This window comes from Phaenicophaeus curvirostris, chromosome 1 (genome assembly GCF_032191515.1).
Source record: "Phaenicophaeus curvirostris isolate KB17595 chromosome 1, BPBGC_Pcur_1.0, whole genome shotgun sequence".
Taxonomy (NCBI): Eukaryota; Metazoa; Chordata; class Aves; order Cuculiformes; family Cuculidae; genus Phaenicophaeus; species Phaenicophaeus curvirostris.
In genome coordinates this window covers 404447-414198 of record NC_091392.1, presented here as the reverse complement: position 1 = coordinate 414198, position 9752 = coordinate 404447, and the positions used below count along the sequence as shown (strand labels likewise).

Here is a 9752-nt window from a genome sequence, read left to right as displayed (position 1 = left end):
GGGTTCACAAAAGGCAGGTCTTGCCAGACTAACCTGATCGCCTTCTATGACAAAGTGACCCGGCTACTGGATGAGGGAAAGGCTGTGGATGTGGTCTTCCTGGACTTCAGCAAAGCCTTTGACTCAGTTTGCCACAGCATTCTGCTTGAGAAACTGTCAGCCTCTGGGCTGGACAGGCGCACACTCTCCTGGGTGGAAAACTGGTTGGATGGCTGGGCCCAGAGAGTGGTGGGAAATGGTGTGAAATCCAGCTGGAGGCCAGTGACAAGTGGGGTTCCCCAGGGCTCAGTGCTGGGTCCAGCCCTGTTCAATGTCTTCATCAATGACCTGGATGAAGGCATTGAATGCACCCTTAGCAAGTTTGCGGACGACACTAAGCTGGGTGGAAGTGTCGATCTGCTGGAGGGTCGGGAGGCTCTGCAAAGGGATCTGAACAGGCTGGACCGCTGGGCAGAGTCCAATGGCATGAGGTTTAACAAGGCCAAATGCCGGGTCCTTCACTTGGGGCACAACAACCCTATGCAGTGCTACAGACTGGGAGAAGTCTGTCTAGAAAGCTGCCTGGAGGAGAGGGACCTGGGGGTGTTGGTTGACAGCCGACTGAATATGAGCCAGCAGTGTGCCCAGGTGGCCAAGGCGGCCAATGGCATCTTGGCTTGTATCAGAAATGGCGTGACCAGCAGGTCCAGGGAGGTTATCCTCCCTCTGTACTCGGCACTGGTGAGACCGCTCCTCGAATCCTGTGTTCAGTTCTGGGCCCCTCACCACAAGAAGGATGTTGAGGCTCTGGAGAGAGTACAGAGAAGAGCAACTAAGCTGGTGAAAGGGCTGGAGAACAGGCCTTATGAGGAGCGGCTGAGAGAGCTGGGGTTGTTTAGCCTGGAGAAGAGGAGGCTGAGGGGTGACCTCATTGCTCTCTACAACTACCTGAAAGGACGTTGTAGAGAGGAGGGTGCTGGCCTCTTCTCCCAAGTGACAGGGGACAGGACAAGAGGGAATGGCCTCAAGCTCCGACAGGGGAGGTTTAGGCTAGACGTTAGGAAAAAATTCTTTACAGAAAGGGTCATTGGGCACTGGAACAGGCTGCCCAGGGAGGTGGTTGAGTCACCTTCCCTGGAGGTGTTTAAGGCACGGGTGGACGAGGTGCTGAGGGATATGGTTTAGTGTTTGGTAGGAACGGTTGGACTCGGTGATCCGGTGGGTCTCTTCCAACCTGGTTATTCTGTGATTCTGTGATTCTGTGGGATCCCCTATCCAGCACGGCCCCTGCTGAGGCTGTTGCATGGTGGACTGCAAACCCAGCCATTCCCTACAGAATAGTTTGGGTTGGAAGAGACCTTAAAGATCATGCTGTTCCAACTTCCTGAAATGGGCAGGAACACCTGCCACTGGATCTGGGGCTCAGAGCCCCATCCAACCTGGCCTTGAAGACCTCCAGGGATGGGGCAGCGACACCTTCCCTGGGAAACCTGTTCCAGGGCCTCCCCACCCTCATCATGAAGAAATTCCTCCTCCTGTCCAGTCTAACTCTGCCCCTCTCCAGTTTATCCCCACTGCCCCTCGTCCTATCCACAAAAGCCTTTGTGAACAGTCCCTCCCCAGCTTTCTTGGAGCCCCTGCAGGTACTGGAAGGTCTCTCTAAGGTCTCCTTGGAGCCTTCTCTTCTCCAGGCTGAACAAGCCCAACTCTCTCAGCCTGTCGTCGTACAGGAGGTTCTCCAGCCCTCGCATCATCCTTGGAGCCTCCTCTGGACTCGTTCCAATAGCTCCATCTGCTTCTTCTGGTCAGGATTCCAGAAGTGGACCCAACCCTCCAGATGAGGCCTCACCAGAGAGAAATAGAGGGGCAGAATCCCCTCCCTCCCTGCTGGCCACGCTCTTTGGATGCAGCAGGAGAGCTCAGAGCCAGGTGCTGGTGCCTGATCACAGGCTGCCCACACACACCACCCCTCAGAGCATTTTGTAGGGGATTTTGGGGTGTCCAACCCCACCTCCTGCCTCCCCTCCCACTTGGAACACCCCATGTCCCCCCCCAGCCCCGAGTTCCCCAGACCCAGCCCTCAGAAGCAGCCGCTCTGTGACATCAGCTTGGGGCCACGGGCTCTGCGGGCGGCGTGGGCGCTACGGGCAGCGTGTGGGCTGGTGCTCTGCTGGACACCAGCTCTCGGATCTTCATCTCCCTCGTGTCGCTGGCACCATGAAGATGCTCCTCGCCTTCCTCCTGCTGGCCCTGTGCCAGCCGGCGCAGGCATCGTGGGAGACCTGCGAGTGAGTGGCACAGGGTGTTGGGCACAACAACCCCAGGGAACGCTCCGGGCGTGGGGAAAAGCGGAGGAAAAGGACCTGGGGTGCTGGTCAGCAGCAGCAGAACAGGAACCAGCAGGGGCCCAGGTGGCCAAAAAGGCCAATAGCCTCCTGGCTTGGACCAGCCGTGGTGTGGCCAGGGGGAGCAGGGAAGGGATTGTCCTCTTGGCTCAGCGCTGGGGAGGCTGCACCTCAAATCCTGGGTTCAGGTTTGGGCTACTCGCTCTAAGAAAGACCTTGAGGGGCTGGAGTTTGTCCAGAGAAGGGAACGGAGCTGGGGAAGGGGCTGGAGAACAGGCACTGGGAAGCGGCTGAGGGACCTGGGGCTGTTTAGTCTGGAGAAGAGGAGGCTTAAGAGGAGACCTCATCGCTCTCTGCAGCTCCCAGAAAGGAGGTTGTGCTGAGGCGAGTTGTTGTGTTCTCCCCAGGAACAAGCTCAGTACAAGAGGGAAGGGACTCAGGTTGTGCCGGAGGAGCTTTAGATGGATACTAGGAAAAAATTCTTTACTGAAAGAGTGATGAAGCCCTGGCAGAGGGTGTGGTGGAGTCTCCATCCCTGGAGGTGTTAGGAAAACGTGTTGAGGTGACACATTGGGACGTGGCTTAGTAGGCACAGCTGGTGTTGTGTGGATGATTGAACTGGATGATCTACAAGTACCAGGTGCTGCAGGTGGAATCCAGCCCCCAGGATGAGGATGGTGGCTCCCACAGCCTAGAATCCTTCCCTAGGCTGCACCATTCTCAGAAAAAGATAAAAACATCCTCCATTAAGAAGAAGAGGAGGGTGATTGTTGTAGGGGACTCCCTCCTAAAAGGAACGGAGGGACCCATTTGCAGACCGGACCCACTCCACAGAGATGTCTGCTGCTTACCGGGTGCATCAGGGAAGGAGGTAGCTAGAAAACTTCCTTCCCTGGTCCACGAGACAGACTACTATCCTCTGATAGCAGTCCAAACTGGTAATGATGACCTAACAATCAAAAAGGCCAAAGCCATCAAGAATGGCTTCAGGGCCATTGGGAGAATGATGGAGGGCTCTGGGGCACAAGTAGTATTCTGCTCCATCCCAGTGCTAAATAGAGAGGAGCAGGAAGCCAGGATGAAGAATTCGATTAATACCTGGCTCCGAGCCTGGTGCGAAGAGAGGAGCTTTGGCTTTTTTGATCATGGGGGCGCTCACGCACCCCCAGGCTTTCTCGCTAAGGGCGGGAATCATGGGTCTCCTAGGGGGGCTAAAGCCCTTGCTAGAAACCTAGCCAAGCTCATAAATCAAGCTTTAAACTAGATGTGAAGGGGGAGGGGGTTGAGCCCAGGCTAGACAGGAACGAGCCTGGACGTGGGGAATTGGTGATTGGGAGAGGGTGCGCGGGTGAGGACCACCAGTACCTCACCACACAAAAAGTCGGGGAGAACACACCTCGGGGTGCTAAGGGAGATGCAGGCACTCTGGTGTCAACTACTCCAGTTACCAGGCAGTTGGGAACGAACCCTGTTCTCTCTAGGAGGGCTGAAGGCTCGGCAGCTCAGCTGAAGTGCATTTACACCAATGCACGCAGCATGGGGAATAAGAAGGAAGAGCTGGAAGCTGTCGTAGGGCAAGGGGCCTATGATGTCGTTGCCATCACGGAAACGTGGTGGGACGACTCATATAACTGGAGTACGGCTATGGTGGGGTATAAGCTTTTCAGGTGGGACAGGAAGGGTAGGAGAGGAGGCAGAGTAGCCCTCATTGTAAGGGAGGACTTGGACTCCATTGAGATGGATTGTGGCCATCAGGAGGTTGAGTGCCTGTGGGTCAAAATCAGAGGAGCCCACCAGAAGGTAGATTTTGTGATGGGAGTCTGTTACAGACCTCCCAACCAAGGAGAAGCAGCTGATGAGCTCTTCTATAAACAGCTGCGGTCAATCTCTAGATCAATGCCTCTCGTTCTGGTGGGAGACTTCAATCTGCCTGATATCTGCTGGGTGTACAACACAGCAGAAAGGAAGCAGTCTAGGAGGTTCCTGGAGTGCGTGGGAGACAACTTCCTCGCACAGCTGGTGAATGAACCCACAAGGGAGGGTGCCCTCCTGGACCTGCTGTTGGTGAACAGAGAAGGCCTTGTAGGGGATGTGGCGGTAGGTGGACGCCTAGGACTAAGCGACCATGAGATGATAAAATTTTCTGTTCTAGGTGAAGTGAAGAGGGTGGTTAGCAAGACGATAGCATTAAATTTCCAGAGGGCAGACTTTGATCTCTTCAGCAGGCTGGTTGGCGAAGTCTCATGGGAGACAGTACTCAAGGGCAAGGGAGCCCAGGAGGGCTGGGAGCTCTTCAAAAGGGTGGTCCTAGCAGCTCAGGAGAAAGCCATCCCCGTGGTCCGGAAAAAAAGCCGGCAGGGGAGAAAGCCAGCTTGGTTGAATAGAGAGATCTTGAGGGATATCAAGAGGAAGAGAAATGTTTATGGCCTCTGGAAGAAGGGACAGGCCTCTTGGGTGGACTACAGGAGGGAAGTGAGATTGTGTAGGGAAAAAATCAGAAGGGCTAAGGCTCAGCTAGAAATTGGATTGGCCAAGTCAGTGAAAGATAACAAAAAATCTTTCTACAAATATATAAATAATAAAAGGCGGACTAGGGAGACCATACAGTCCCTATTGGACACAGAAGGAACAACAGTAAGAGGGGATGAGGAAAAGGCTGAGGTACTTAATGCCTTCTTTGCCTCAGTCTTTAGTCGTAAGGAGGGTCGTTCCATCTGTGTACAAACCCAGGAGCTAGAGGAGCATAATGAGGCTCCCGTGATCCAAGAGGAGGTGGTCAGAGCCTTGCTAGCCCGACTGGACAGCCACAAGTCTATGGGGCCGGACGGGATTCACCCTAGGGTACTGAAGGAGCTGGCGGATGTGCTGGCCAAACCCCTTTCCATCATCTTCCAACAGTCCTGGAAGACTGGGGAAGTCCCACTGGACTGGAGGCTGGCTGATGTTGTGCCCATCTACAAAAAGGGCCGCAGGGAGGACCCAGGAAACTACAGGCCTGTCAGTCTGACCTCAGTGCCAGGGAAAGTCATGGAGCAGGAGATCTTGAGTGCTATCATGAAGCACATGCAAGAGAACCGGGTGATCAGGCCCAGTCAACATGGGTTCACAAAAGGCAGGTCTTGCCAGACTAACCTGATCGCCTTCTATGACAAAGTGACTCGGCTGCTGGATGAGGGAAAGGCTGTGGATGGATCTTCCTGGACTTCAGCAAAGCCTTTGACACAGTTTCTCACAGCGTTCTGCTTGAGAAACTGTCAGCCTCTGGGCTGGACAGGCGCACACTCTCCTGGGTGGAAAACTGGTTGGATGGCCGGGCCCAGAGAGTGGTGGGAAATGGTGTGAAATCCAGCTGGAGGCCAGTGACAAGTGGGGTTCCCCGGGGCTCAGTGCTGGGTCCTGCCCTGTTCAATGTCTTCATCAATGACCTGGATGAAGGCATCGAGTGCACCCTGAGCAAGTTTGAGGACGATACTAAGCTGGGTGGAAGTGTCGATCTGCTGGAGGGTCGGGAGGCTCTGCAAAGGGATCTGAACAGGCTGGACCGCTGGGCAGAGTCCAATGGCATGAGGTTTAACAAGGCCAAATGCCGGGTCCTGCACTTGGGGCACAACAACCCTATGCAGTGCGACAGACTAGGAGAAGTCTGTCTAGAAAGCTGCCTGGAGGAGAGGGACCTGGGGGTGTTGGTTGACAGCCGACTGAATATGAGCCAGCAGTGTGCCCAGGTGGCCAAGGCGGCCAATGGCATCTTGGCTTGTATCAGAAATGGCGTGACCAGCAGGTCCAGGGAGGTTATCCTCCCTCTGTACTCGGCACTGGTGAGACCGCTCCTCGAATCCTGTGTTCAGTTCTGGGCCCCTCACCACAAGAAGGATGTTGAGGCTCTGGGGCGAGTGCAGAGAAGAGCAACAAAGCTGGTGAAGGGGCTGGAGAACAGGCCTTATGAGGAGCGGCTGAGAGAGCTGGGGTTGTTTAGCCTGGAGAAGAGGAGGCTGAGGGGAGACCTCATTGCTCTCTACAACTACCTGAAAGGACGTTGTAGAGAGGAGGGTGCTGGCCTCTTCTCCCAAGTGACAGGGGACAGGACAAGAGGGAATGGCCTCAAGCTCCGCCAGGGGAGGAATAGGCTAGACGTTAGGAAAAAATTCTTTACAGAAAGGGTCATTGGGCACTGGAACAGGCTGCCCAGGGAGGTTGTTGAGTCACCTTCCCTGGAGGTGTTTAAGGCACGGGTGGACGAGGTGCTGAGGGATATGGTTTAGTGTTTGATGGGAACGGTTGGACTCGATGATCCGGAGGGTCTCTTCGAACCTGGTTATTCTGTGATTCTGTGATTCCTCGAGTTCTTTCCCAACCTCAACGAGTCTGTGCCCTTCCCAGAGAGCCTGTGCTGCCACCCTTGGGGTTTCCCTGCTGGCTCTGGGCAGGCAGAGCTCGGAACCACACACACCACCCCAGCAGAGCGTTTTGTAGGGGATTTTGGGGTGTCCAACCCCACCTCCTACCTCCCCTCCCGCTTGGAACACCCCATGTCCCCCCCCAGCCCCGAGTTCCCCGGACCCAGCCCCCAGAAGCAGCTGCTCTGTGACATCAGCTTGGGGCCACGGGCTCTGCGGGTGGCGTGGGCGCTACGGGCAGCGTGTGGGCTGGTGCTCTGCTGGACACCAGCTCTCAGATATTCATCTCCCTCGTGTCGCTGGCACCATGAAGGTTCTCTTAGTCCTCATCCTCCTGGCCTTGTTCTGGCCAGCACAGGGCTCCTGGGACACCTGCGAGTGAGTGGAACAGGCTGGGAGGGAGCTTGGGCAATGCTGCTGGGCTTCACTGGAGGATGCTCGCTTCCCAACAGCTTCACCAACCCCATGTGGTTCCTTCTCCAACCCCATGTTGTTCCTTCTCCACCTCCATGTGGTTCCCGCTCCAGCTCCATTTTGTTCTTTCTCCAACTCCATGTAGTTCCTTCTCCAATCCCATATGGTTCCTTCTCCAGCTCCATGTGGTTCCTTCTCCAGTCCCATATCGTTCCTTCTCCAGCTTCATGTGGTTCCTTCTCCAACCCCATGTGGTTCCTGACATTCTTCTACATTTCCCAGGCTGCTAAGGGCTCCCTAAGAGCTAAAGCAGAGACAGAGGTGGACACCTGGGTGCCCCACAGGGTTCCTTGGCTCCGTGCTCCACACAGCGATGCCGGCTGGGGAGGGAAGGTGCCTGCCCTTCAGCCCCAAGTCTCAAGCAGGACAGTAACGAGTTTCTGGTTTCCACAGGACCTGTGGACTCCGTCCCTTGGCTTACGGCACCGGGCGAGTGATTGGAGGCAAAAATGCACAGCTGGGTTCCTGGCCATGGATTGTGAGCATCCAGCAGGTGTTCAAGACACACTTGGCCCCCGTGTGCGGAGGGACCATCATCCACCCCCAGTGGGTGCTGACAGCCGCCCACTGCTTCGTCAATACCCAGTAAGGAGGAGCAGGGGACAGGGAGATCCCTCAAACCCTGGCAGACGCCCTTTTTCTGCATCCAGAAAAAGGCTGGGCTTGTGTCACTGCATTCCCGATGCCTCCATCTCCATGATTCTTCTCCTCCGGGCGTCTTGGGGCAGTCGCGCCCTCCCTAGATGCTCTCCTCTCCCACTTGGGAAGCACGAGGCAGGGAAGCTGCAGCGCGTGGCTCCTCTCCCTCTCACTTCTCTCTCCATCCACCTTCCAGGCACGTCCCAGCGTGGCGCGTGGTGGCCGGAACCACCTCGTTGACTCGCCCGGGTCCCGAGGAACAAGTGCGCTATGTCAGGCGGATCATCATCCACGAAGACTATTACAACATCACTCAGAGGAACGACATCGCCCTGATGGAGCTCTACGAGCCCTTCCACTGCGGCCTCTACGTGCAGCTCGCCTGCGTCCCCGACTTCTCCCTGCAGCTCTGGCAGCTGAGAAGCTGCTACGTCAGCGGCTGGGGGGTCACCACGGCCAGATGTGAGTTCCCCAGACGTATTTGTATCCTGGGAGGTGGTGGAGTCCCCTCCCCTGGAGGAGTTTAAGGGGCGGGTGGACGAGGTGCTGAGGGACATGGGTTAGTGATTGATGGGAATGGTTGGACTCGATGATCCACTGGGTCTTTTGCAACCTGGTGATTCTATGATCTGCGTCCGGGGAGGTGGGAATGAGCTGCCAACCAGAGCAGGGTGGAAGGGGAACACCACAGCGATGCCGCTGCCGATGCAAAGCCAAGCCCTGGGGAAGAGAGGAGGAGAACTGGTGGCATCTGCTGGGGGTTCATTCCTGTCTTGTCCCCACAGCTTCTGGAGCACTGCCGGTGCTGCAGGAGGCCCGCGTCCACCTCATCGACACCCAAGTCTGTAACAGCAGCGGGTGGTACAGGGGCGCCGTTCACCCCCACAACCTGTGTGCGGGCTACGCGCAGGGCGGCATCGACACCTGCCAGGTAGGAGGGTGATCCCAGCCCCTAGCAAGTCCCCCTCCCACCGCGGGGTCCCCATCACTCCGGAGGTCACCTCCTCTTCTCCAGCTGCTGCTCCATGCCCAGCGTCCAGTTGTCCCACAGCACTGTGACTCTGCAAAAAAGCTCATCCCATGTTCTCAGCATGCAGGGACCAACCCTGGAACATCCCTCTGCCCCACAGCCAGGAGAGAACCTGCCTGAGAGTCCCACAAACACCTCCCCAACCACGTTCCGTTGGCTCCAGCACTCTAGGAGAACCTTTCTGGGCAGGGAACACAGCTCTGGCAACTGCTGGCAGAGAGCAGGAGCAGATCCCTGGGGCTTATGGAGCCCCCAGCACCCTCTGAATCCTCTTTTCTTCTCCGCAGGGGGACAGCGGGGGTCCTCTGGTCTGCCAAGATCCCTCTACTGACCACTTCTGGCTGGTGGGGGTGACCAGCTTTGGGACAGGCTGTGCCCGAGCCCATCGTCCCGGGGTCTACACCGCCACGCAGCATTTCCGCGAGTGGATCCTGGGGGTGATGACGCGCTACTCGGCTCCAGTGGCACCTGCATCTGAACGCACTTGGAGCCACTTTCCGACCACAACAAACCCTGCGGAGATAACCCCAGCGACGGAGCCGAGCGCTTTCAGCGCCTGCCCGATTCCAATCAACAAGCTGGTGGACTTATTCACTAAGGTGAAGGAGCTCCTGCAGGTCCTGACAGGTGGAAGGACCTGAGAACAGGGGGAAGAGGACGCAGGGCAGGCTGAATGATGCCACCACCACGTTGTGCTGGGCCGCTGGCTACTGCTCCACAGGCAGCCTTGAGGTCCCAGACCTGCTTGGTCCTGCCCTCCCACCTCAAGCTCCCCATCCAAGCCTACGATGACAGGTTGTATTTTGTTAGGATGTTGTTTCTAGTCTGTTCTCTGTGTAGCAATAAATAGTTTTCACAGCAAACTCTGCTTCAGCCTCATTCTGTCTC

At 56.4% G+C, this 9752-nt stretch overlaps 1 protein-coding gene across 1 annotated transcript; it reads left to right on the top strand.

Moving 5' to 3' along the window:
- Positions 1 to 7028: 7028 nt before the first annotated feature.
- On the top strand, positions 7029 to 9505 carry LOC138716766 (acrosin-like). Its single transcript, XM_069849944.1, has 5 exons — positions 7029 to 7099; positions 7589 to 7780; positions 8031 to 8296; positions 8620 to 8765; positions 9152 to 9505. The coding sequence occupies exons 1-5, from the start codon at positions 7029 to 7031 to the stop codon at positions 9503 to 9505; spliced, it is 1029 nt and encodes a 342-aa protein (XP_069706045.1).
- Positions 9506 to 9752: the final 247 nt, after the last annotated feature.

Coding starts and splice junctions, on each gene's coding strand:
- LOC138716766 (XM_069849944.1), top strand. CDS start 7,029: ATGAAGGTTCTCTTAGTCCTCATCCTCCTGGCCTTGTTCTGGCCAGCA. Junction 7,781..8,030: donor CACTGCTTCGTCAATACCCA/GTAAGGAGGAGC, acceptor TCCACCTTCCAG/GCACGTCCCAGCGTGGCGCG. Junction 8,297..8,619: donor GGGGGTCACCACGGCCAGAT/GTGAGTTCCCCA, acceptor TTGTCCCCACAG/CTTCTGGAGCACTGCCGGTG.